This window comes from Furipterus horrens, unplaced genomic scaffold (assembly GCF_987537825.1).
Source record: "Furipterus horrens unplaced genomic scaffold, mFurHor1.1.pri manual_scaffold_11, whole genome shotgun sequence".
Classification (NCBI taxonomy): Eukaryota; Metazoa; Chordata; class Mammalia; order Chiroptera; family Furipteridae; genus Furipterus; species Furipterus horrens.
In genome coordinates this window covers 10,129,632-10,156,601 of record NW_028327181.1, presented here as the reverse complement: position 1 = coordinate 10,156,601, position 26,970 = coordinate 10,129,632, and the positions used below count along the sequence as shown (strand labels likewise).

The 26,970-nt window shown below is 43.0% G+C and overlaps 2 protein-coding genes and 2 non-coding genes across 5 annotated transcripts; 3 read left to right on the top strand and 1 right to left on the bottom strand.

The window, feature by feature from the left end:
* Nucleotides 1–3,427: 3,427 nt before the first annotated feature.
* PLA2G1B (phospholipase A2 group IB) lies at nucleotides 3,428–7,319 on the top strand. Its single transcript, XM_090292586.1, has 4 exons — nucleotides 3,428–3,513; nucleotides 5,080–5,239; nucleotides 5,712–5,839; nucleotides 7,128–7,319. The coding sequence occupies exons 1-4, from the start codon at nucleotides 3,480–3,482 to the stop codon at nucleotides 7,244–7,246; spliced, it is 441 nt and encodes a 146-aa protein (XP_090148712.1). The 5' UTR covers nucleotides 3,428–3,479; the 3' UTR covers nucleotides 7,247–7,319.
* Nucleotides 7,320–12,279: 4,960 nt separating this feature from the next.
* On the bottom strand, nucleotides 12,280–20,005 carry SIRT4 (sirtuin 4). 2 transcript variants are annotated; one of them, XR_016514161.1, is made up of 5 exons: nucleotides 19,961–20,005; nucleotides 17,431–17,928; nucleotides 14,520–14,814; nucleotides 14,194–14,404; nucleotides 12,280–13,087 (listed from the first exon to the last, which is right to left on the bottom strand). XR_016514161.1 is itself a non-coding variant. In XM_090292030.1 (4 exons), exons 2-4 carry the CDS (start codon nucleotides 17,925–17,927, stop codon nucleotides 14,252–14,254), a joined length of 945 nt encoding a protein of 314 aa, XP_090148156.1. In that variant the 5' UTR covers nucleotide 17,928; nucleotides 19,961–20,005; the 3' UTR covers nucleotides 13,583–14,251. The 2 variants fall into 2 exon arrangements, 1 of the variants encoding a protein (XP_090148156.1); XM_090292030.1 differs by lacking the exon at nucleotides 12,280–13,087 and having other exon boundaries at nucleotides 13,583–14,404.
* A 3,895-nt stretch (nucleotides 20,006–23,900) lies between these two features.
* Nucleotides 23,901–24,041, top strand: LOC149996894 (U4 spliceosomal RNA). The gene has a single exon (XR_016507301.1). It is a non-coding gene; the product is annotated as a U4 spliceosomal RNA (small nuclear RNA).
* Nucleotides 24,042–24,536: 495 nt separating this feature from the next.
* Nucleotides 24,537–24,677, top strand: LOC149996893 (U4 spliceosomal RNA). Its single transcript, XR_016507300.1, has one exon. It is a non-coding gene; the product is annotated as a U4 spliceosomal RNA (small nuclear RNA).
* Nucleotides 24,678–26,970: the final 2,293 nt, after the last annotated feature.

Here is a 26,970-nt window from a genome sequence, read left to right as displayed (position 1 = left end):
TCCCTGGACTAAGAAGCAGGTACACACAGGTTCAAATCCTATCTTTCAAGCTCCGTAACTTTAAGCAAGTTAATTAAACTCTCTGAACCTGTTTTATCATCTGTAGAGAGGGGAAGATGACGAAACAATAATAGCTATGCCAGAAGGTTGGGGTTAGGCTGAAGAATGACAGATATACAAAGCACAGTGCAAAGCATACAGAAGCACTCACCAAATGGTAGCTGCTTTGATGCATTTTCCTGGAAGCAGGAGCTTTGTCTTCTAGGCACTGGGTCGGTGTGACCTTGCTGGAGTGTGGGTATGCTATCACCTGAAGGAGCCAAGAAGCTGTCCTTAGCTGTTCTTTCCACTGGAGAGTATGTTTTTCCCAGGCTGGGAGAAGCTGTGCTGTACACACCTGTGGCTGGATCCGGGGCAGCAGGAGGTCATGGGACAAAGAGTGTAGGGGCTTGTGGGCTCCCCAGGGACCTGCCAAGTCCATTCCTCTGCCACCTCTGTGTCCCCTGCAGAGGTTTGGATTGTCCCATTTAGCAGGTCTCTTTCCAGAAAGAGAAGGTTCTAATAGCAGCGTGACCCTCCCCCATCAGCTGCTCTGCCTAAACCCACATGGGAATTTGTGCAGCCTGCGTTTTCGGAAAGCCTCCAGCTGGCTGGGATGGGGGGGGGGGGGTGGAGGTGGAGGTGGAGGTGGAGGGGGGAGAAGGACAGAAGTAGGTAAACCTCCTTCTGGCCTCCAGGGGCTTTCCACACTCCCACCCACTACTACAATTCCCTGTCATGAGGTGGTATTGTAGTATAAGCACCAGATCCAACTCATAGCTTGGTCCTGCTGTGTGACCCTGGGGCAGTTTCTTAACTTCTCTGAGTCTCAGTGGTCTCCTCTGTATAATGGAGTTTGTAATTGGACCTACTACCTTAGACATCAGTGCCAGGTTCTCAGCATGGGGCCTGGGAATGGAGTTAGCGCTCAGCGAAGTGGCAGTTAACACTGTTGGCCTTACAGGGTTTTGCGGCACCAGCTACGCCTCCTCCCTCAGACCGCCCCCAACAGCAGCAGTGTCTATTTCTCTGTCTCATCCTGACCCCAGAGAAACCACGTAAGGGGGACTTAGCATTTTGCTGGCCATCCTTTCCTTTTCCTTAAGCAGCTTCCACTCATTCTGGAGGCTAAAGAGGCAAACCATTCACGAGGCTGATGTGGGGTTCCGAGCTAACCCTCCTGTCCCTCCAGCCCCCACCCACCTCTGGTCTGGCGCTGAGACAGGCTCTGTGACATCCTGAACAGCTAGCTGTCTGACAGAACCTTCGGTGGTGATGAAAACATTCTATGTCTGTGCCGTCCGATACAAGAGCCACTAGCCACATAGGCGTAGCTGCTGAACTCCTGAAGGACAGCTAGTGTAACTGAAAAAGTGATTTAAATGTTATTTAATTGCAATGAATTTAAATAGCCCGTTGTGGCTAATGGCTACCGTATTGGACAGATGTAGAAAGTGATGAGGAGACTGGTGGCAGAATCAGGCCTCAGAAAATCAATCACTTCCCCTTCTTGGGCCTCAGTTTCCCCAACTGCTTACTAAATGCTCTTTGGCGTTATCTCATTAGCCGAAGGACCTTTCCTGGGACTCCTGGACTTGAGATGAAACAGGGAAGCCCTTCCAGATGGATTTCTTCTTTCTTAGCCCTGGTGCACGTTGAAGGGAAAAGTACGGAGACCTCGAATCCTGGGGGGCACGAGCAGAGGCCAGGGGTTAGGATTAGGCCGTTGATTCTGCGCTGGCTCACACACAACATAACCTTGCCCAGACTGGAGGGAAATGGTTCAGCAGGAAGTGGCAGGTGTGAGTTCAAACCCGGGCATGGCCATTGCCAGCTCTGCCTTAGGCTGAGCCTCAGGGTCCTCATCTGGAAAGTGGCCAGGGTATAGCCAGGATAAGAGATGATCCAACATAACATGGCCATGTGATGAAAATGGCACTTTCCCTCTGTGATCCTCCTCCCCCAAACCCATACCCCCCACCAGGTTAACCATGAATCAAACATCAGACACATGCCAACACAGGGGCCTCCTCTGATGCAGCTGACCAGTATTCCTCAGACTGTCAAGGTCACCAATGACAAGGAAGTCTAGAAACTGCCACAGCCAAGAGGGGCCAATGAAAACAGGACAACCTAAGATAATGTGCTATCTTGGATTGGCTACCGGAACAGAAGAAGGGCATTTGCTAAAAACTAAAGAAATATAAATAAGCTATGGGTTTGAGTATTTGATAATAATAATATGCCAATAATGGTTCATTAATAATAACAAATGTACCATACTAATATATTAATAATAGGCGAAACTATGAGAGAGGATGGGGCAGGGTGGGTTGGAGGGTATGTGGGAATTCTGCTCAAGAAAAATAAGTGAATAGATAAATAAAATAAAAATACAGGGTTGCTGCAGAGACACATGGGAGCTCAACGGGGAAACACAAAGTAGTCCAATGATAAAATATTACCTATTATGTAAAATATCCAGAACCAGTAAATTTATAGAGACAAAAAGCAGACTGTAGTTGCCTGAGGTGGAGAGAGAGTGACTGCTAATGGGTACAGGGTCTCCTTCGAGGAGGATGAAAATGTTCTGGAACTAGATAGAGGTGATGGTTGCGCCACACTGTGAATGCACTGTGTGCCCCTGGATTGTTCACTTTAAAAATAAAATGGTTAATTTTATGCTATCTGAATTTCACCCCCAAAATGTTATATAGACACTGGATATGACAGTTCTAAAAGCTTTTTTCATCCTACAAGTCTTTTGGGGTTTTTCTTTGGGGGTTTTCTTATAAACCCATAGTGGGAACTGGGGGAGGGACTGCTATTGGTGTAGTGGGAAAAAATAAAATAAAATGTGTGCCTTAGAATCAGGCATACCTAAGTTTGAACCCCTGCTCTGCCATTTGCTAGCTGTGTGACCTGGAGCAAGTTACTTCACCTCTCTGAATCTGTTCCCTCGCCTGCAAAGTGCGTGATTGATGGCACCATTCAATGAGACCCACAGCTCAGACCCAGGCACATGAGAAGACTTGGAGGAGTGGTTATTTCCTCTCTGTCCCTCTTCTCCCAGTTGTTCAACTGGGTTGACGGCTTTGCCATACACAACACACACACACACACACACACACACACACACACACACACACACACAGATGAAACTGGGCTGAGTGCCAAGGGGTGGTTATGGGGGTCAAGATTCCAAGATGTGCAACTTCAGAAATAATCCCTTTTGTTAAAAAATGCTGATGACCAATTTCCTACACTACTTCCATGACGAACTTGTCAGCCACCCAAAACAGACAGACTCAAGGACAATCTGAAGTCAGCAGGGAGAAAGGCAAACACTACAGCCTTATCTTGGGGCCTCAGAGTGACTATAAGCAGGGAGGCCTTGGGTAGTGCTAGTCCTTTTCCACTCTCACCTGCTTCACAACAGAATGAGACTCCTTGTGCTGGCTGCTCTGCTCACAGGTAGGCAAGTCTTCCCAGCTCCATCCATTTCTTGGGCTAAGATCTCACTCCTCTGGAATGGGGGCCATAGGTCCCAGAGCTAACCGGACCTTGAGTCTTTATTCAGAGCTTCCTGTGGGACTTAAGAGCTCTCATATTGGGATTTCCTCAGATCTTCTCCCCACCCCAGCTGGCACCTTTCAACCTCCAGGTCAGAACTCAGATTATCCCTCTGAAAAAGGCCCGCCCTGCCCAACCGGACCAAGAGAGACCCTTCTCTTTCTCTACGATATTGCCTTGGTACAAGGTCTTCCCAGCACCCACCTTTGCTTGCAATTTGTATCTTGATGATCCTTTTTTTTTTACCCCACCCCTACCCCCACCCTCATGGGCTTCATGAGAGCAAAGAGAGTGCTATTGCACCGATGATTGAATAAATGGAATCAGATACATTAGAATTCAAATCCCACCTCATTCACCCATTGTTCATTGATTTATTCAACATCAGTGGTATCAGAGCCACCAAGGTATCAAACTCTGGGTTGAGACTTAGGACTGAGATGAATGAGACACACACACACACACACACACACACATACAGTAAGTAGTTTTATGCAGGTCTGGCCTCTGTAGAGATACAACTGGTGGGGTTAGAGAGAGAAAACAGGAGCAGGAGTTGGGGTCTGGAGCTGGGCCAAGGTAGCCAGCCACTCCTGTCTGAGCAGGCTGCCCCTGGACACAGCTCGTAGGGAATGGTGACCAGCGGCCACCCATCCTTTGCCCTGGGGCTTAAGCACATGGGGTGCCTCCAGTGTCACAGCAGACCAAAGAAACAAAGGACAAGGCAGAGGGCAAAGAGACAATACTGGTGGCTTGGTTGGGTGTCGCCCGGCGAAGAGAAAGGTCGCCAATTCGACTCCTGGTCAGGGCACATGCCTAGGTTGTGAGTTTGGTCCCTGGTCGGGGTGCATGGGAGAGGCAACCGATTGATGTTTCTCTTTCACATCAATGTTTCTCTTCCTCTCTTCCATCTCTAACAAATAAATATGTAAATTTTTAAAATAAAAAAGTACTAATATATGTTACAACATAAATGAACCTCAGAAACATGATGCAAAGTGAAGGAACACAGTCACAAAAGGTCATATACGGTATGGTTCCATTTATATGAAGTGTTCAGAATAGGCAAATCCCACAGAGACAGAAAGCAGAATAGTGTTTGCTAGAAGGGATGGGGGAAAGAGGAGCTTTTGCTTATTGGTACGTGGTGCTCTGATGGAGAGGAGGATGATAAAAATGTTCTGGAATTAGTAATGATATTTACATAACTGTGAATTTACTAAAAAACACTGAATTGTACACTTTAAGTGGCTAAAATAGTGAATTCTTTGCTATGTGAATTTGATGTCAATTAAAAATTTTTTTTAAGTTTTCATTTTAAAAGTCCATAGTCACTTTGCTAGGTTTCTGTGTCCAGCTCTCTTCTGACGAGGCAGGTGGCAGTGGTCAGCGGGGCAGCGTGGGGCCCTTGGGATGCTGGCAGAACCAACCAGGATGAATTTGAACTCTGACTGTGCCTTCTTGTAGTGGCCGCCGCCGAGGGCGGCATCAGCCCGCGGGCAGTGTGGCAATTCCGCAACATGATCAAGTGCACGATCCCTGGAAGCGATCCCTTGAAAGATTACAACAACTATGGCTGCTACTGTGGCCTGGGTGGATCCGGTAACCCTGTGGATGAACTGGACGCGTGAGTGATTGATCTGCAGGGAGAATGGAGTGCTGGTGGGGTGAGGGGAGGACACGAGCCAAGAATCTCACGAGGAGGCACAGAAAGGGGATTTACATATTGTCTAGGGATGACATATTTTCACCTCTTGTCAGGTAGACAAGTATGTTCCAAGAGGACACTGAATTCAGTGCTCCCTATTGGGGATGGAAAGAGGAATGCCCGGGCTGTGGGGGAGTGGACGCTGCTGCCCCCTAGTGGCAGCACATTGTAACACAAACATCGTAGGGAACGTACTGTGTTCTCGTAACCATTTTTAAAACCGCCTTCACTAAACATGATAAAAAGACTTGCACTTTTTCAAGCCACAGAACCAGAATCTCCAGGAGCATGTCAGCTACAACATTCCCACCTGTTTTGAGAAGGAAGGTGCCGGCTGACCTGCTGCCCAGGCACCCGCTCCTACCTTAGCTCTGTCCCTGCCCTTCCCCAGGTGCTGCCAGAAGCACGACCGCTGCTACGACCAAGCCAAGAAGCTGGACAGCTGCAAATTCCTCCTGGACAACCCGTACACCAAAAGATACTCATACTCATGCTCTGGCTCAGAAATCACCTGCAGCAGTATGTTTACCCCCTTGTTGGCTTATAGGCCCTCAGCAGGCTAAGAGGCAACCCGTCAATGTTTCTCTCTCACATAGATATTTCTCTCTCTCTTTCTCTTTCCCTTCCGCTCTCTCTCAAAATAAATAAATAAAATATCAAGGAAAAAAAGAGAGAGAGAGAGAAACATCAATGTGAACATCAGAAACGTCAATCAGTTGTCTCTCTTAGGTGCCCTAACTAGGGAACAAACCTGCAACCCAGGCATGTTGCCCTGGCCAGGAATCAAACCAGTGACCTTTTGCTTTGCGGAGTGACACCCAGCCAACTGAACCACACCAGTCAGGGTGCAAATAATTTGTCTTAAATGCAGCTGCCCTCCCCACCCAACCAACTCAAGAAGACTGCATCACAGAATGTTTATTCATATTAATTAACAATAACTCGCTAAATAATTACCTCCTTGTGCACTTTATCATCTAATCACTAATTTACGCTTTAATGGACGTTCACTGGGCAAGGAAAACCTTCGTGGTTTTTAAAAGAAAGGAGCAGAGAAAAACAAAACTTTAATAAGATTATTGAAGGTAAACAGAGATGCACAGCTAAATTATGGATAATAAGGTTTAGATGCATTTTAAATGCTATCTGTGCTGTTTCTTTTGGTTACAAAAGTAAACACAGCCAAAGTAATATAATTTCAGACTACAGAAATATATGTCACGGAAAGTGGAAGGCACCTATAGTCCTACTACCCATAGATATATATCCCTTCAAATTTTGTAGACTTTACTAGTTATATTTTCCTTTAATAAAATATCTTGGAAATATTTCCACATAAATGTACAATATTCTGTTTTTTAAAAATATGTGATTTAAGGTAGAGAAATCAGCTTACTAAACTTCACTAAGTTGAAATGTAAAATACTTAGCTTTAGTGTTTGCCATACGGTTTATAACTGCTTGTCTATGTTATCAGAGATCTGTAGCTATATGGGTTTTACAAGCAGTGAGCTCATTTATGGGCGCAAAATTGACAAGACTTTCCAAAAGGCAATGCTCGCACCTAGGATTGTAAGATAAAACACAGGTTGCCCAGTTAAATTTGACCTTGAGATAGACAACAAACAGTTTTTAATCTATGTCCCAAACACTGCATTCATTGTTTATCTGAAATTCTGGTACTTTAATTGCTTAAATGTGCACTGAGGGAATGGCGACGGAATTATTGCAGTTAATTTTTGCTGCCCATGGGTTGTACAAGGCAGGATCCACCTTGTCTCAGTCCTCTTCTCTTGATCTTTTCCAGGCAAAAACAAGGAATGCCAGGCCTTCATCTGCAACTGTGACCGCAATGCTGCCATCTGCTTTTCGAAGGCCCCATACAACAAGGAGAACAAGAACCTGGACACTAAAAAGTACTGTTAGGACTCAGTATAGCATCAGCCCTGTGGTCTTCACCTGACACTGTACCCTCCAGTAAAGCACCTTGTTGAAAGGCCTCACGTTTGGAGACTCTTTTATTCTCTACTGAATAGGGCTAAGTCTCTTCCTAGTCCTTTGTGAGCATCATTCCTTCCAGCCTTGGAAGTTGGATCACACAGGATGTTTCCAGGATGTGAGCACCATGAGACCTGAGTAATGATTAATAACCACTGAGTATCTACTCTGCCAGAACTGTATGTCTCAAAATTTTTTGGGCATCCTATGAGGTTTTGACACTATTAGCAAATCCTACTTTCTAAGCTAAGGTTCAATAGGAGAGGTTGCTTGCCCAGTACTAGACGTCTGGTAAGGAGCAAAGAAGGATTTTGAACCCGGCAAGTCCAACAAAGCACACGCTCTTAACCACTACGCTACCCGGAGAGGTGGGCTCTTGTTCCACTTTAAGCCAGTTCTCTCCTCCTCTCATTTCTCTGCCGCCATTTTCAGCTACGAAAAACCATTTTTCCTACAACTCTTTTCTAAGCTTTTCAAAGACTTCACCACACACTACAAGCTGTTTTTTTACATTGCAGTTATAATAAATAACAGCTTCTACTCCTTGAACACTCACTGCATATCATTCTGTACTGAGGGTTTTCCACAGCTCATCTCATTAAATATTCAAACCAGCTCTGTGAGGTCGACATCATTGCCCCCGTTTTATAGATGAGACTCTAAAATCTCACTTGCCTGTGATCATACAAATGGCATAGTCAAGACTTGACTAAATCTGCCTGATGGCAACGCCTGAGCTCTTAACCACTAAGTTGCTTGGCCAAGTTTCTCTACTAGTATTTATGACTACACTGGCAGCGAAATTCACCAGAGAAAAATGGGAAGGGGAAGAGAAGAGAAAAATTCCTTTAACAATCTTTTAATGAGCATCTGAGTGGTGCTCATTATAGGAAATGGAATACGGGAAACACTAGAACAATAGCTGGGATGACTTAACTGATAGTAACTTGACATTGGGATTATATCATAGTGTTAAGAGCCACAGACAGTACATCTCACATGTTCTTTAAATAATTGTTTAATCACGATACAGAGTGATGCAATGATTTCCCGCGCAGTCGAGGAAAAAAGCACGTGGCCATATTTACCTTTCCCAATCACGTGGTCCTCCGCGTCCAACCCTGCCAATCCGCCGGCCACAGGAGGGATTTTGAAGTAGAAAATGTGATTGGGAATCTTGTAAACACGTGACTCTCCTTTCTCTCTTTCTATTGGTGAACAGAGGCCCCGCCCCGGGACTATCCCCGGGCCTCCCAGATTCAGGCCCCGCCTCTCTGGGTGTAGAGCCTGCTCCGGCGCAAGCGCAGTGGTTGGTAATGGTCGCTTGAGGTGACGTCCTAGGGAGGTGAGGCCCCGGAAGAACAGTGGAGGGTGGAGGGTAGTGTGAAAAGGCGAACGCACGTGGGTGTGACGTTGGGTCCAACTCTCCTGCGGTGTTCGTCCCTCTCTGGGATTCTCATCCCCTGCACACACGCTCCGCCTCCCCCAGCTCCCCCTTCAGTTTCCAGTTGGTAACGCCTTCACTGCCTTTATCCCGGGGGGGCCTGGAAAGTAGGGGCCTGGAAATCGACGTGGCGAGAAGGAAGAATGGCCTGGAAAGGAAGCGAGGCGAGTGAATTTTGGGCGGAGCCAAGAGCCTATGGGGTGTCCCAAGTCCACTCTTGAATCCCCGCCCCCACCATCAAGAATTTTTTTTTTTTAAGGCGGAGGGATTTGCGGGTTTGACCTTCCCACGCTTTCGCATTTGTTGGTCGCCGTTTGGGATGCTTCCCCCTTTTTCCGCCTAGTGAATGCCTCTTCATCTCACAGGACCTAGCTAGGGTCGCTTCTGGACGTGTCTTGAGCCTTGCCCTTCTTCCCTCGCAAAGGACAATTGCTCCTTTACCCCACCGGGTTTCTGATGGGAGAGCGAGCTCCGAACTGGACGGACGTGGTCACCCTAGGTGACATTTGGGCACGGATCGTCATCTGTCAGAAGAAATAATAGTGCGCAGGATCATAGGTAGGGTCGGCTGTAGGAATTAGGTGAATCAGTGCGTTGTAAAATGCTTCCTACAGTGTTTGTTGTGTAGTAAATAATCTTTTCCAAAGGGAATGGAGAAAGAAGGATATTCATTTTAAATTTTCTTTAGAAAGGCTTTATTGCGTCAAGCAAGACATTTGTAGTTTTTAAAAAACAAACAGGTACCCAAAAAGGAAATGTGGCTCTGGGGAGGATTCCCGTGAGTCTAGTTAAAGGAGTAAATAGGGCACAAAGGTTTGGCAAGTACGGTGGCTTCCTTTTCCTGCATTCTGCCTCCTCCCATGTCCTAATTACAATGGCTGACATTTGTTTGCTGTGTGCCAGGCACTGCTGTGCGCTTCACACGCTTCATTACCGTTTAATCTTCATAACAACCCAATGAGGTAGCTACTATTATCCTCATTTATAACAAGACAAAATTAGCCCTGGCTGGTGTGGCTCAGTGGATTGAGCACTAGCCTGTGAACTAAGAAGTCATTGGTTCGATTCCAGTCAGAGCACATGCCTGGGTTGCGGGCCAGGTCCCCACTAGGGGTGAGCAAGAGGCAGGTGATTGATGTGTCTCATGCACATTGATGTTTCTCTCCATCCCTCTCTCTCTAAAAGTAAATATATAAAATTTTTAAAAATAAAATAAGACTGAAGATTAGATGAAACAGATTGCCCAACTTCAGCTAACTAGTACTAGCAAGACATGGATGGAAAGCCAAGTGTGTCTGTACCCTAGGAGTTTCAATTCCATGTTATATTCCTTTTCTAATAAGTTGACATTCTCCTTTCTTGAATAAGTTTCTTTTTTCTTCATGAAGTAGAATTTATGTTTTGTGAGAAAAAAAATTTTTTAATCTGGATCTTAGAGCACCATCTTGAATCGTGGCAAGGATATGTCTGGAATTAATATCTGGTGGAAACCTCCACTATTCCTAGCAGCAGGGTGACCAACTCATCCTGGTTTGAGCACTGAAAGTCCTGAATCTCAGGAAACCCCTCAGCACTGGGCAATCTGGGACAGCTGGTCACCCGACCTAAGAGTGCTGAATTTCTTATCGGGCCTGCTTTAGATCCTCTCTGGAAGTTTGGCATTCACTGAAGACCCTTATTCATGCCCAAGCATCTCCTGTGAGGTTAATTCTTACTGAGCTGATGTGTTGTAAAATGCTTCCCATCGTGCTTGGCACATGTGCCCAATAATGCTGTGACTTAAGGGAAAGAAGAGTATTCAATTTATGACAGCATAAGAAAGAAAATATGAGTTATTGGGAAGGAGCTTTCAAGTGCTATACAGACCTATTTGCCTTTGTGCCTCCTGCTTATGAAAATCATGATAGCAGAGCAGAACTGTGCAAGCAACAGAGGGAAAGTATGACCGAAACTCGTGTCCAAAGCTGGGTTTGTGCAATTTGAAACACATAACCAGGGCAGTGACCAACTGGTAGTGCTCACTAGACGATGTTTGTTATTCCAACTGAGGGCACTTAACAGCGGGTTAGGAATGCCATGCCGGCAGAAAGCTAAAGATGTAAAAGTATGGAGATGTGAGAACCGTCAGCTTCAGGAATCATCAAGCTCCTCTTGAGACAGATATTTTTAGAAAGAATTCCATCTCAGGAAAGAAACATGAAAAAAGAACATTCCTAAGGCTCTCAAGACTTGGTTTCATGACTGTGCCAACATTAGGTGATGAAAGAGCCTGCCTCTTCTCCCTGCTGGCAGCCTCAGCTGCTCTCCACTGCCCACATTTAACCATTTCTGGTCTCTTTGGTCAGGTATACTGCTGGCTTCTGCTCCTACTCCAGGCTGACTCCCTTCTAACTGTAATCTTCAAAGGAGAAGCATTTTGTTGTTTAAAAAGAAAAGAACTGGGAAGAAAATCTACTTGGATTCTAGTCCTGGCTCTCAGACTAGGTACTGTGGCCTTAGGTAAGTCTGGATCTTAATTTCCTCACAAAGGAATGGGGGATGGACTAAATTTTATGATCCTGTCAATCCATGCATGACTGTCATTTCCTGGTAGCAAATAAGGGTGGGGGAAATAGCACATCCTCCATGAGCCACTTGAGAGCAAGAGGTTGTATCGCTGTAGCCTTAGTATCTTAATATAGCGTCTATCAGTAACCATTTATGAGATCTGTGGATAAGAATGGCTTGAGATTCAAAGGACCCATATTGAATACAAACAATTATTGGTACTGACTTTGGATATTGAGCAAGTCTGGTTCAAAATACCTTAGGATCTCCATCTGAAGAAAAGAAGGAAAAAAAAAAGCTTGAATGGATTCACAACAACCTTACACCTCTATAGAATTAATGAATGGCTGTGGGCAAATCTACAGTTGTGCAGGTGAAAAGAACTCTTTGTGTTTTCAAGATCTTGGGTTATCCCAGTTAAATGAAATTTGCTTTCTAGGCAGGTGCCTAGAAATGAACATGTATTGCTTGCCCTAATTGTAGACAAAAGACTACAATCACAGAATAGGCTGTGATTCTTTCATCCGCTTTACCTTTTGATGAGATTTTGCAGAAAGCTTTAGCCTGGTACAATGATTCTTTCAGGCTAACGCAGTATTCAAACAAGTCTTACTGCTTTCCCCGGCAGAAACAAATCAATTTAAGATCCCACTTGGGAATTCACTATTTCCTCTCTGTAGACCAGGTTCAAGGCAGGTGTCTCATTTTGGCTGAAATGAAGCAGAAATCCTTAGAGAACCAAGTCATGAAGTCCCATTTTCTTTTAGCTGATTAAAAGGTATAAATGTACAGCCCACATAACTGGTGTGCTATTTAAAAAATGATTCCTTTATTCCTCAGTTAATAAAAAATTCATAGCATAGTTCATCTTTTCAAGAAATATACCAAAATGGTTCCGTTAAAGACATCTAACCATTTAGAATTATAAATTAAGTCATTTCCTTCCCCCATTGCTCCCCACCCTACATACACACACACACACACATGAGATTCCTGGGTTAGTACTCCAAAGACCATTCTGACCTACATATTTCTTGGGCCATTTCTTCTACCTGATGAGATAAAAGGGAAGTGAAAGCAGTTAAGCAGTTTACATATCAGGAGAAGCTGCTGCTGGAAAAAGTCTTTCTTCAGGGGCAAATCTCATCAGCCTAAAGATCTAGGTACTCCTTGGCTCTGCAGCTGCTGGGTTCAGAAATGGGCTGGCAGAGATGTCAGTTTGCTGCCCTCTTCAGGCTGCACTCAGTGAACTTCGATTAGTTAGAGGAAGGGATGAATAAATCCTAGGGATCTGAAAAGAAATGAAACAAATTAATGCCAAAATAAGCCAAGAGTGGGGTGAGGGAAATGATTTGGAATATCAGCTTACCATGCAAAAGTTATAACATTTATGATATGTAAATATGGCAACTATATAATAGGGTAGAATAAAACACTATGATTCAATATTTGTAAAAACAGATTTAGTTATAGCAGAATGTTAAACTTAGGTTATCTCAGTGGTGGGATTATGGATAATTTGTATTCTTTTTACTTACATGCATCATCTAAACTTCTACAGTAGTAATAAGAAATTTTAAAAAGTGCTTGTACCAAGGGGACTTCTTGGGTGCTAGTAATGTTCTGTTCCTTGATCTAGATGCTGTAGGCCTTCATCAAGCTGCCTGCTTATACATGCACTTCTCTGTATGTATAGTTCAGTTGAAACAGTTTTTTTATAAAGGGGCTGTTACAGGAACTCTCATTCATTGTCGGTAGGAATGCAGATGGTGCAGCCCCTTTGGAAGACAGTTTGACAGTTTCTTACCAAATGAAACATACTTTTATCATATGATCCAACAGTCTCACTCACTCCTTGGTATTTACCCAGATGAGCTGAAAACTTACGTCCACACAAAAACCTGCACACGGATTTTTATAGCAGCTTTATTTATAATTGACAAAAACGTGGAAGCAACCAAGATGTCCTTCAGCAGGTGAATGATAAATACTGTGTGAGTGTATGGGGCAAGTAGTATATGGGAACGCTTCACTTCCTGCTCAATTCTGTGAGCCTAAAACTGCTCTAAAGAATAAAGTCTTTTTTAAAAAGTGAGCCCTGGCCAAGTAGCTCCGTTGGTTAGAGCATCGAACCAATATGCCAAGGTTGTGAGTTTGATCCCCAGTCAGGGCATGTACAAGAATGAACTAATGAATGCATAAATAAGTGGAACAATAAATCAATGTTTCTTTCTCTCCCCCCCCCAAAAAAATCAATCAATAAAGTATAAATATAAAAGTAGCTGTACACATTAAATGAATGAACTGTATGACATTGATGGTTGTACTCAGAGATTAAAATAGATATAAAGTACTCACATGTGCTACCATATGGATGAACCTTGAAAACATTAAGTGGAGAAGCCAGACACAAAAGTCTACATAAATACTATATGAAATGTCTAGACTAGGCAGAAACAGAAAGATTAGTTGTTGCCAGGAACTAGGGGGTTATGGGGGATAGAGAATGGAATGACTGCCAATGGGAACAAGGTTTCTTCTTGGGATGATGAAAATGTTCAGACATTAGGTAGTAGTGATTAATGTACAACTTTGTGCGTACACTAAAAACAAATTGTATACTTTAAAAGGGTAAAATTTATTATATCTCAAGCTGTTATTTTTTTTTTAAAGAGAAGAAAGTTATGGCCAATTTTGGGACATAGTTTTAAATAGCTATGTGCCTAGAATTTGGAAATCATAGTCTTCCAAACAATACAGCTTAATGTACATTAAAAAATAAATTAGGAATTGCCACACATTAAAGAGCCTAGAACCTTCTATATTTTGTCAGTGCTCTCAGATGAATGGGAACTGGAATCTTGATATCTGTGAAGGAATTTACCTTTAGCAGCAGGATAGAAGGAAGTCCCAGTTTCTGGCTCAGGAACATCAGGCCGTGGTCAGTGTGGGTCTATTAAAGGCAGCAATTCTCCACAACGAGAATCCAGTTTCAGACATGCCAAGTTATCCGATCTAGTGGGCCCAATGTTCAGTATTGCAATTGGTAACTTCTTCTCCTGGGCAGTGAGGATAAACCTGTAACCAGAGTACACCTGTACAAGGAGAAGGCCCGGGTAAGAGATCTCTAGATGCAGGAAGAGATAAACCAAACAGAGCCCAGGGGAAGCTTGCAAAGGGGGCAGTTGCCATCCTGACCAAGTCAGATACCTGTAAGGACGATCCCACCACCAAGAGAGAGTCAGCTTCTTTGACGCGCCTGTGTACAAAGTCGACCTTGTCGCGGTTCACGGTGTCCCCAAAGAAAACCACGTCTGGTTTCAGGCAGCCTCCACATCGAGCACAGGATGGGACCTGAAAGCTCTGCACCTGCTTTTCGGTGAGAAAGACATCGCCGTCCGGAGCCAGGCCATGGGCCTCAGCACTCCAGGTGGGGTTCAGGGCTTCAAAGCGCCCCTGCAGCACCCCACGCGGAGTCTGTTCACCACAATCCAAGCAGAGGACCCTGAAACCAAAGAGGAGGCCCACTGAGTGGTCTGTCCTGGGAAGACACGTGGCTGCCAAAGGTGGTTCATCCCCAACCGTTTTCAGCCCCTGGCTCTTCCTATCACCCAGTTTTAGGAGTATCTTCTCCTGACCGCTTCAGCCACCACTGTTTCTCACCTTTCTTCCACTGCCAGCCTTCTAGAACTTATACATCTGTTTCCTTACTAAACAATCTCTGCTTCACCTTCTGCCAGTTCATTTTTATCCTTAACATGACTGCCAGTTCCTTACCAAATGATTTCCTTAGTGCCAAAACCAGCTTTTCCCCTCCGTTCTCTGCTGTCCTCATCTGCTGTTAATTGGCGTTACCCAGCACCATCCTTTCTTTAAAAACACTATCTCCCCTTAATGTCTATGGCATGGTGTCTTCTTGTCACCTCTCTAATCACCAGAACATGAACTCTGTGAGGTCAAGAGCTTTTGAGTCTCGCCTTCTTTTGGCAAGACCACTGCTGGTGACCACTGTTCTGTGCCCACCATCTAGAGCTCTGCCCACTCAATAGCTGTTGAAAGAGAGAACAAAAGGTTGTTTAGTTGGTTCCTCCTCGGCCCCCCGATCCTCCAGCTTGTTTTCTTTCTACATTCCCCACCTTGGGGACTGTTTTCCCTGCACCAATGCTTCTGCGCTAATGGTTTCCTGCTCTTCACAGGACTCCACTCCTGCTCTCTCTCCCACACTGGACTCCATTTCCAAATCCTTTCTTTTTAAAGACTCTATTTATTTTTAGAGAGACGGGGAGGGAGAGAAACATGGATGTGAGAGCGAAACACCGATCATCAATTGGTTGCCTGTTGTATGCGCCAGACCTGGGACCAAACCCACAATCCAGGCATGTGCCCCAACCAGAATAGAACCAGTGACCTTTCACTTCAAGGGCCGACACCTAACCAACTGAGCTGTATAGGTCAGGGCTAGTTCCAAATTTTCTTGACTGACCTGTCAGGTTGACCTTTTGTCTTCAACCACCTGCGTAACACCCCACCCCCAACTTCTCTATCATGATCATTTCTTGAGCTGAAACCCTTTTTTTCCTTTTACTCTTATCTAGTCAACCATCAGACTACATTATTATTTTTTTTAAAGGCCCCCTCTGCAATGATAAGAAGGCTTAGGTTTGTTTTAAAATATTTAAGCCGAGACAGGGAGAGAAAGAATAAAGAAGATAATGTAAAATCTTTGAATTGGGGTAGTGGTATATGGGAGTCCATTATAGTATTCTCTTGACTTCTGTGGATATTTGAAATTTTAAAGACTTGGGGGGAAAGCTTTTTAAATGGACCCATCCCCATCATTAGTTCTCTCATTCCCTGCCATCACCTTAGCCTAGGTCCTTCAGGCTGGCCCTCAGCCACTCTTTCTAACCCTTCCTCAAATGTTATTTTTATCATGTTGTTTTCTTGCTCAGACACCACTGGTAGTCCCCTTTGGTCTCACAATAGACCTAGATTGCACTGTGTGGTTTTCGGATGCATCCATGAGCTGGGTCTAGCCTTCCCTGACATCTGATTCCATACTAGTCTCCCCACAGGCCAGACTAATCTCTTCTGGGCTCTACAAGTTCCTTTCATTTAGAAAGCTCCCTTTCCCCTCCTTTGCCTAGTCAAATCTGAGCCGCTCCAGGCTGTACCTTACCCATAAAAGCTTTCCTGATTTCTCCAATCTTGACTAAATCTGTTTCTCTAAACTTGTAAATCATGTCTCTCAAGGACCACCCAATTTAACAATCATTTGTGGAGTTGTTTGTTGTTAAACATGTTATTTTTGGGTCTTCCCCAGCAAATTACCGAATTCTCAAATATAGAGTAGACCAAGTTTTATACTTTGGTTATGATCCCTCCACACCAAGTAGCCCACCAGTACACACATCACACGTTGTAGGCACCCAATAAATATTTTACGATTCATAGGAGGATCTCTGGGTCTTAAAGATAAGGAAATGGTCTCCAATTAGCTACAAATTATTGCCAGGGCTACACGTATTCATTCCAGCACTATTTACTAGGCTCTCACTATGTGCCAGGCTATACTGTGTTATACATGTCTAGGTACCAGAGACGCAGCGGTTAGTAGCATATGCTGTTGGTGCTCTGCTTGCTCATGGTCCCCTTGGGACCGCTAGAGGCCACTGCACACAGTTCTCTTTTAAGCAACTTCCAGTGGCCGAGGAAACTTTCTCTGGAAGAGCAGAATCAGTGTTAGGGGGTTAATTCCCCAAAAGTGATCTCTGACCAGTGAGGGATGGTGGATGAGGGATGGTGGATGGTGGATAAACACCCTAGCTTCCTTGACTTTCAGTGAGAATCTGAACCATGCTGTAGATAGTGAGAATTCTGAACCATGCTGGATTGAGCTCCAGCTGCCCAAAGCAATAACCCATTCATTACTGTACCCTTTTGGGTTTTCCTTCCTTCCCCATTCCCTCACTGAGTTTGCTGAGATCAACCCCGAATTAAACAACTTACTCCCAAATCCTTTTCTCAAGATCTAATGAAGACAACACTGATCAAGACAGCCAAGGTCCCTGCCTCACAGCGCACACATTTCTGCATTCAGACCACTTAGACCTTCCAGCACCTGTGCATGCATCCATGGAGCTCTGTTAGGCACTGACTCCCCGCCTTGGTATGCAAGGCATCCACATTTTGGGTCACCAGCCAGTACAGCTTCCCTTGTCTCTCCCAGTTGCTCAAAGCCCAGTGTGCAGGGTTAGGCTGATGAGAGGAGAACTGAGGCCAGCCCACAAAGTTTCTGGCCCAGTACCGCTGGCGGATGGAAGCACTCCGTACAAAATCCCGATGCTGGATGGGCCTCCGGTCAGTGCGGGCATAAAGTCCCACCTTTTCTGACCTGTAGTCGGGGATCCCTGACTCAGTGGAGATTCCTGCCCCGGTCATCACTAGGATTCTCTTGGAAAGGGTGATGAAGCGCTGTAACTCTTTAACCTTCTCAGGGTCCACGGGACGACTCGGTGGCACAAATAACCCAATGGATCCATTTGAGCACTGTTGGCTGAGGTTCACCTTCCAGCAGCCTTTTGCTGCCCTGGAAGTCAACCCAAAGTTCATCCTCATTCTAGAGGGAAAGAAACTCATGTGAAAAATCTATTTATTTATGTATAATTGACATACAATGTATTAGTTTCAGGGGTACAACACACTGATTCAATATTTGTATATATTGTGAAATGATGACCAAAATAAGTTTAGTTGCATCTGTCACCACACATAGTTAACAGAAATTTTTATCTTGTGATGAGGAATTTTAAGATCTACTCTCTCAGCAACTTTCAAATATGCAACACAGTATTGTAAACTATAGTCACCGTGCAGTACCTTATATCCCCATGACTTATTTATTTCATACCTGGAATTCTATACCTTTTGACCACTTTTATCCACCTCACCACTCCCTGGCCTTTTGCTTGGGGTTTTTTTGTCTGTTTTTTTAGTAACTGGGTTTTGTAGGGTTTTTATTTTTAGTTTTTTAAGTTTTAAAAACTTTTAAAAAAACATGATCATCAATTGATGAATAGATAAATAAAATGTGGTCTGTCTATACAATGGAATATTTTTCAGCTATAAAAAAATGAATGAAATTCTGATATATGGTACAATATGGAGAAACACTGAAAACATTATGGTAGGTGTAAGAAGCCAATCACAAAAGGACAAAATCAGCCCTGGCTGGTGTGGTTCAATGGGTTGAGTGCTGGTCTGCAGACCAAGGGGTTGCTGGCACATGCCTGGGTTGCAGGCCGGGTCCCCAGTTGGGGGCGTGTGGGAGGAAGCTGATTGATATTTCCCTTACACATCTATGTTTCTTCTCTCCCTCTCTTTCTCCCTTCCCCCTCTCTCTAAAATAAATAAAATACTTTTAAAAAAGGACAAAATCATATGATTCCATTTATATAAAATGTCCAGAATTGGCAAATCCATATTGACAGAAAGTAGATCAGTAGTTACCAGGAGGTGGAGGAAGGGAGACTATATCAGAACTTCATTTTTATAACTGAAAAACAAAGGTAGGATCTAGGCACTGAGCATCAACATTACAAAAGAGAGAAACAAAATCATGAGACTCTTAGAGGGCACACCACCACCCACGACGTGGGGTTGGCAAAAAAATATTGAACTTGGCTCTAATCAAGTCTCGAGAGCTTAGGTGATATACCATTTCTCAATCAGCAAGGTCCGGACTATGGGAAACTCTACAAGACAGATAAATCAGTTTCTCCCAACAAATAAACTACAAGAGTTAAAGATACTGAGATAAAAAGGGGAATTATATAGATTAAAAGACTGTAATAGTATGTGGGCCTTATTTGAATCCTGAGCCAAACAAACTTTTAAAATATGACAGTTAAAAACAATTGGATAATTAAACATTAACTGGATGCTTGATATTAAGAAATTACTATTAATTTTTTAGTGTATGAAGAATAGTATTCTTCCATTAGAGGGATATATTTATACAAGTATTTTACTTAATACATCCCTTGGGGAACTCTGTGTTCCATAAACTTACATCTCATTTTATATATTAGAATTATCTTATTTCTTCATACGCTAAGGGAAGCACATTTGAGTTCTAGTATGCCAGGTGTTGACGAAGTTGTTACTCAGACTTTTCAGGCTTTTTATTTTACTAATATAATTAACCACATACACACTTTTCATTTTTCCCATAGTCTTTTAGTTTACCCTCAATTTCAAACTGTTACTTGCACACCATACAGTATAGTGAGACCTGGCAAGATATTCTACCCCTGCATGTCTGCTTTTCTAGCTGTAAAAACAAGGCGTTGGCATTACTTGATAGAACGCAGAAATTCTCTAGTGACATTATTTCATGCTTGCATTTCCAGATCTAGGTTCAGGACCCCGACTTCTCCTTGACATTCCACAGCAACATGTGAACAGAAAAACAAATACTGAGTCCTAATTCCCGAGACCAAAAGCCTTCTTGGTAAATCCCCCTGTAAACAAGCTCTATTAGAAGAATAGCTCTCTCCCAGGTCCCAGAAAAGAGCAAAAGGGAGAAGTGGAATCCCTTACAAGAAATCCACAACTTCTAAAAACCTGCACCCCGCACAGAGCACACTTACCTTTCACAGCTTAAGGGACACCAAGTCCGAAAGTGGGACTGACTGGTTACATTTGCATTTTGGGAAATGTAGTTTACAAAGCTTAAATAATGCAAGAAAAACTACAAGTCCCACAATCCTCTAGGTTTCACAGTTGCGCCCCCTGTCGGCTTTTCTTGGTTTTGAACCTTGATCCCGATGTGCTGCTCTAACTTAAGCCGGTACATTGTCATCTCTGAGAAGAATTGAGAGCGGCACACCGATGTCTTGAGTGCAAAATCGTAGACTAAACAGCGCTTAGTTCATTCGCTCTTAAAATAGAACCCTTGAAAATGGTTTTTAGATTTGATTCCCCCTCAAGTTCAGTGTTAATGACCTTTTCCACCGTGACAGAATCAAGTTCCTACCTTGCTGTAGGTTGTCAAGAAGTACATTCACAAGTACCAGAAAAATTGATGGTTTTACATATTAAGGATCAATTAAAGCCAAATCCAATATACAGAAACTAATGTGTTTATCTACTTGGCTTCCCTAATTTTATTTTCTCTCTTGTATTTTTATTAAATTAACCAACACAATGCCTGGTTTTCACTCCCAGAGATTGACTTAATTGACCTGGGGAAATGCCTGGACATAAAGTCGGTTTACAAACTTACCATTTGTTTCTAATGTGTAGCTTATGAGAACCACTGCTCTATAGCATCACCTAAATAAGACATCAATCAATTTATAAGTGTTTTAGAACATAAAAAAAGCAGCTAGTAGAGACCTTGAAGACCACCTTAGGAACCACTTCCCTTGGTTTATGATGAGCTGAAGCCCGGAGGAATAGTATGAAAGCTGGAGTCAGAGTCTGACTCCTGGTCCTCTCATTAAATATATGGAGGTAAATATTGGTAAAGTAACTCAGTGTAGTAGTTGGGAGCATTGTCTCCAGCAACAGCTCACAGAGGTCACTTAAAGTGGGAGAATCACCTGATATGACAGCCTTCTGTGCCTTCTTTAATCTGTCCACACTGGTTGAAAGTAAGGACCAAAATGTAGACTAGAAACTTTTACTATGTTGAAACAATTGTAATCCAGATAGTTTTCTGTACACATGGGTATTTGACCAAAACCATGGAATGCCCCAAAAGTGACATTCCTCCCACCCCAGCCAAATTTTATTGTGAAAGATTTCAAACTCTTTTTTTATTTTTCATTTCTCCAAGTGGAATGTGCATTATTAATAGAAACTGGCTAAGAATACACTATTGTGCTTTTAGGCCCCAAAGAATCCCACGTTCTGTAGAGAAGTTAGCTGAGTTTTCCTTTTTTCTCATAGTGCTGGAAAGTCATCTATGGAGGATCAAGTCATCCGAGACAGCTGGTGAAACACACAATTTCCCTTGGTAGCTACTGACAGGATGCAATGAGGCACCCAAATCAAGACATTCTTAAGGGCTAAATTCTTTGAATAACCCTAGTCTTTTTATTTCCCACAACTCCACCACCCCAGGAATTAATGACTAAGTCCTTGCTTGTATCAAAGAAAATTAATTTAGCCCTGGCCAGGTAGCTCAGTTAGTTAGAGTGTCATCCCCATATATAAGGATGCCAGTTCCATCTCTGGTCAGAAAACATGCAATGAATGCATAAATAAATGGAACAACCAATTGATGTTTCTCTCTCCCTCTCCCACTCCCTCTCTCTCTCTCTCTGCCCCCCTTTCTCTCTCTGTAAAATCAATCCACAATTAAAAATTTAAGCCCTAACCAGGTGGCTCAGTTGATTGGAATGTGGTCCCACACACCAAAAGGTTGTGGATTCAATCCCTGGTCAGGGCACATACCTAGGTTGTGGGTTCCATCCGGAGCATACAGGAGGCAATCAATCCATGTTTCTCTCCCATGTCTCTGTCCTCCCCCCTGACTTCCTCTCTCTCTAAAGTCAATAAATATATCCTCAGGTGAGAAATAAAATAAAAAAATTTTAAAGTAAATTAATTAAATTAAGTAGATTGTTAGTGTCTTCTTTTTTTACTGCTTTTTTTTTGTACTCTGGTATTATGGCTGGGGAATAAAAAAAAACTACACATCAGCATCATAGAGACCTTGTAAAGATGTTCATTTTTGCATCTAGATGCTGACTACATGAATATTCATTCACTGAGCAATACTTTAAATATTTTGTGTTTGGCCCTGGCTGGTGTGGCTCGGTGGATTGAGTGACGGCCTGCGAACCGAAGTGTCGCACGTTCAGTTCCCAGTCAGGGTACATGCCTGGGTTGTGGGCCAGGTCCCCAGTTGGGGGCTCGTGAGAAGCAACCACACATTGATGTTTCTCTCCCTCTCTTTCCCTCTCTCTAAAAATAAATTTAAAAAAAAATTTTTTTAACAAAAAAAACAAAATAAATAAATATTTTGTGTTTGGATTTTTCTGTTTGTTTAATTTAAATTTTTACTTATTGAATTTAGAGAGAGGGAGAGAGAGAACATCAACTTGTTCTAGTTATTCAGTGGTCGATTCTAATTTTTTTAAAAAATTATTGATTTGAGAGAGAGAGGGAGAGAGAGACAGACAGACATCTATTTGTTATTCCACTTATTCATGCATTCATTGGTTGATTCTTGTGTCCTGATCAGAGATTGAATCCACAACCTTAGCATATCTGGACAAGACTAACCAGTTTAGCTACCCAGCCAAAGCTGTGTTTGAAATTTTTTTACAATAAAATATTAAGGAGAATGCTGCTTTTTCAGAGACTACTATTTGCATCTTAATGAGTAACAAAAACCAAAGTATTTTGGAGAATATAGTTCAGGGAGGAAATAAATCCATATAGTGGTTTCTAGCAGCTTTCCACTTGCAGAGGGAAAACAGGCAATGAGAGTGAAAGTTACTACACACTTCATGAACTGTGAACATTTCTGTGGAAATAGCTTTTCTTTTAGCCTCTATCCTCTCAAGAGGTCCACAGAAAACTCTTTTCTATTAAACATAGAATTAGTATATAGTCCAGAAACTCCGCTTCTAGGTATATACACAAAAGAATTGAAAACAAAGACTCAAACTGATACTTGTATGCCAGTGTTCATAGGAGCATTATTCAGAATAGCCAAAAGGTAGAAACAATGCATGTCCATTGTAGAATGAATAGATAACAAAATTCCATACAATAAGATATTAGGCAGTCATTAAAAGGGATGAAATTCTGAAATATAATACAACATGGATGGACTTTAAAAACATTATGTTATGGCCCAGGCTGGTGTGGCTCAGTGGATTGAGCACCGGCCTGAGAAACAGTGTTGCCGGTTTGATTCCCAGTCGGGGCACATGCCTGGGTTCCGGGCCGGGTCGGACGCGAGAGGCAACCGCACATTCATGTTTCTCTCCCTCTCTTTCTCCCTCCCTTCCCCTTTCTCTAAAAATAAATAAAATCTTAAAAAAAAAAAAAAAGCATTATGTTGTGAAACAAGCCAGACACAAAAGATCAAGTATTGGATACTTATATGAGGTACTTAGAATCAGTTCACAGAGACAAAGTAGAATAGAGGTTGCCAGGGCTGGGGGAAGGATCAATGAATAACTAATGTTCAATGGATAGTAGATTTTATGTATACTTTACCACAATAAAATAATTTATTTTGGAGAGGCTAGTTACACTGTAAATCGGTAATCAAGTGAACAGTACTCTGACATTGAGCAAATTTCTCATCCTCCCCCAATTCATAGTCTGTATTAGGTTATTAGCATGTTCCCTCCCATAATGCTTTGCTTCATCTCCACCAAAATCTAGTTAAGTGAAATAAAGCAACTGGATCTTCAGAAACAACCTATGCATTTCCGAGAAATCTTAATATGGTTGTGTAATTTTCAACTAAACAATAATTGAAGGTTTTTCTATGAGACTCAAACTCGCTTTTTTTGTAATAGGCAGCTTGCATATTCAGGATGTTGACTAAAGCATTATTTTGTTAGCTTTGCGCAGTGGCAGTATCGTAGCCAATGAGGTTTATCCGAGGCGCGATTATTGCTAATTGAAAACTTTTCCCAATACCCCGCCGTGACGACTTGAAATATAGTCGGCACTGGCAATTTTTGACGGTCTCTGCGGAGACTGATAATTTTGGTTTCAAAAAGTAAGCAGGTTTTTGTAACGGTTGTGGTGCCGAACATCGTAGGAGTTCTTTCGTGTATTAGTTCTCCAACAACGTTTAGCGGAGACTTAATTTTTCTGGAAACGTTCCTTTATAACTCTTGCGTGAATCATCTGCACCCGCAACCCCCACAGTTGCTTGTTCTTTGGCCCAACTTCGCTTTCGCTGCCTTTCCGCCGCTGTTTCAAAATCCAAGTCAATACGGTTACCCTTGTGACGTTATGGTGATTTGCATAAAATTCCCCAGCATCCTCAGCGAATGTGCTTTCCATTTCCAAAATCTGAACGTTCCACGCGAGATAGTCCATAAACAAGGAGCCTCCCATGTAGACGGGCCTTAAATATAACTGCTTGCAGGGGAACGCGTCAGATTTACGAACTCGCTAGCAGTCGCTCACCCTCAGCGTTAAAGCCGATTTATCCGTTGGGGAGTGTGGCCCGTGCTTTTACTCTTCAGCTTTGCGCAGTGGCAGTATCGTAGCCAATGAGGTTTATCCGAGGCGCGATTATTGCTAATTGAAAACTTTTCCCAATACCCCGCCGTGACGACTTGAAATATAGTCGGCACTGGCAATTTTTGACAGTCTCTACGGAGACTGAGCCTAAAGTTTTTCAAAAGAAGGTTATCTGAATTACTATTGCTTTTGTAAGTGCATTTAACTTATGAAGAACGTATGCTTCCACAAGGTAGGGAGTAAGGCGGGGTGTTTGTTTCCTTTGTGATTTGTTACTTGTGTGTTTTTTTTTAAAGAGTGTATGCGTGTCCTACATCTGGCAGTGCAACCTGAAACCTTCCACTGGAGGGGGGGGTGTCCGTTTGGCTGTCATCATTTCATCCATTCTTTACTCCGAAACTGAGCAAATGGCAGCGTCTACCTCCATTCCCTTTGTATGATAGGCAACCCCTTCCAGAGGGGAGGGTCACAGGTTTGCAGAAATGGAAGAGAATCTGAAAGCATCTCATTCAAATGCGTCTTTTTAAAACGACCAAGAGTGAAACGGATGCAGTAGACTTGCTCAGGTCCCACTGTTGGAAGCCCGGCAGAGCAACTCCCGTTACCCCTACTGGTGTGCTGGTTTGCTCGACACTGGCTGCCTCTAGTTTTGTCCTGTTAGGAAGGTCAAGGATGTCCCCAGACAGAAGCCCTCGGGAGTCCTACCCCTGGGCATGGCAGATCTAGCTAGGTCAGCTTAGGCCTTCGCCCATCAAACTCCTCTGGTCCTTAAGGAAAAGGATGTGGTCACTGAAGTGGTGGACTGGCACCCATCGGCTCAAAGTGGCACTGGGCTTCAGGGACCCCACACTCTTGAGACAGACCTCAGATAAGTAAGCCAACATACAAACTATTAGATAAGTACAGGTTATTTCAGTGCTGTGAAGAAACTAAACAGGGAGATGTGATGAAGCCATCCTGGAGACTAGTCAAATTCCAACAGCAGCAACTACTGAGCACTTACTGTATGCCAGATTCCACGCAAAGTACTCAGTATGCTTCATTTTATTTAATTCTCTCAGAAACCCTTCTCCTCATTAAAAAACACACATATACACAAATCTATTGAGGTATAATGCAATCTGATAAGTTTTGAAAGATGTACAACCGTAAAACCATTAGTGCAATCCAGAGAGTGAACACATCCATCACTCACTCCCAAAAGCTTCCTGGTTTGCTTTTTTTGGGTAATCTGTTTGTCTCTCCCCAGTTCCTGCCTCACTTCTGTCAATATAAATTAGTTTGCATTTTCTAGAGTTTTGTGTAAATGGAATCATATGTGCCTTTTTGAGTCTGACTTCTTTCACTAAACGTCATGTCCTTGAGGTCTCTCCAGGTTGTTACATGTATCAATAGTTCATTCTTATTTCTTGCTGAGTAGTATTCTATTACAGATAGGGAAACTTTCCTCTTACCCCTTTAGTTATTCTAGCTGGTTGAATAATTCAAATGACATAGAGCAGATTAACCAGAGAAAATCAAGTTTTAATACATGCACACCACGAATTCACATAAGCATGAAAATTCCAAAGGCAATAAAGCAGAATGAGGTATGTATTTCATTCTGAATCAAGAAGTGGGGAACAGACGTCTGGGACTTCAAAGGGGAGTGAGGCAAATTTACAGGGGATAAAAAGAGTTAATGTTTAGTAAACAAATGTTTGCTGGTCTATCTTGAAGCAACGGGGGACAGAGAGTACTTGGATCAAATGGCTTTCCTAGGTCTCTCTATATATCATTCCTAGTTCAAGTTAAACTATAGTTACCTATGATAATATCGCCCTTCCTGCTGCAGGTCCTCTATCTTAAATTCTTTTAAGCAGGTAGGTGAAGTCCAAAGTTTCTTCCTGAGCCTTTTGAGCTTTGATTGTTTTCAGCTCAAAATAATCTGCATGCCAGAGTACTGTGGAGACTCATCTGAACCCCCACAATTCCTATTGCATGGAAGTTCCAGAGTTTGTTCAACCATTCACCCATTGAAGGACTTTGGCATTATTTCCAGCATTTTGCTATCATGATAAAGCTTCTAAGAACATTTTTGTGTGAGCATAAGTTTTTAATTATCTGGGCCATACGGTAAATTGCATGTTGAGTTTTGTTAAAAAAAAAAAAAAAAAAACAGATTATTTTTCAGATTGGCCATACTATTTTACATTCTCTCTGTAGTCTTTTCTTTTTAAATTTTATTTATTTATTTTTAGAGAGAAGGGAGGAGAGGGAGGAAAAAAGGGAGAGAAACATCAATGTGTGCTTGTCTATAGCATGCCCCCAACTGAGGACCTAGCCCGCAACCAGGCATGTGCCCTGACTGGGAATGGAACTGGCAACCCTTTGTTTTGCAGACTGGCACTCAGTCCACTGAGCCACAGCAGCCAGGGCAAGTATTACATGTTTA

Bases quoted from the DNA above. Each gene is read 5' to 3' on its own strand.
- PLA2G1B (XM_090292586.1), top strand. From the start codon at position 3,480: ATGAGACTCCTTGTGCTGGCTGCTCTGCTCACAG. The intron at 3,514-5,079 runs GTAGGCAAGTCT...GCCTTCTTGTAG, and splicing joins GCTGGCTGCTCTGCTCACAG to TGGCCGCCGCCGAGGGCGGC. The intron at 5,240-5,711 runs GTGAGTGATTGA...GCCCTTCCCCAG, and splicing joins CCTGTGGATGAACTGGACGC to GTGCTGCCAGAAGCACGACC.
- SIRT4 (XM_090292030.1), bottom strand. From the start codon at position 17,927: ATGAGGATGAACTTTGGGTTGACTTCCAGGGCAGCAAAAGGCTGCTGG. The intron at 14,815-17,430 runs GTGCTGGAAGGT...CTTTGGTTTCAG, and splicing joins CTCCATGGATGCATGCACAG to GGTCCTCTGCTTGGATTGTG. The intron at 14,405-14,519 runs GTATCTGACTTG...CTCCTTGTACAG, and splicing joins TGGTGGGATCGTCCTTACAG to GTGTACTCTGGTTACAGGTT.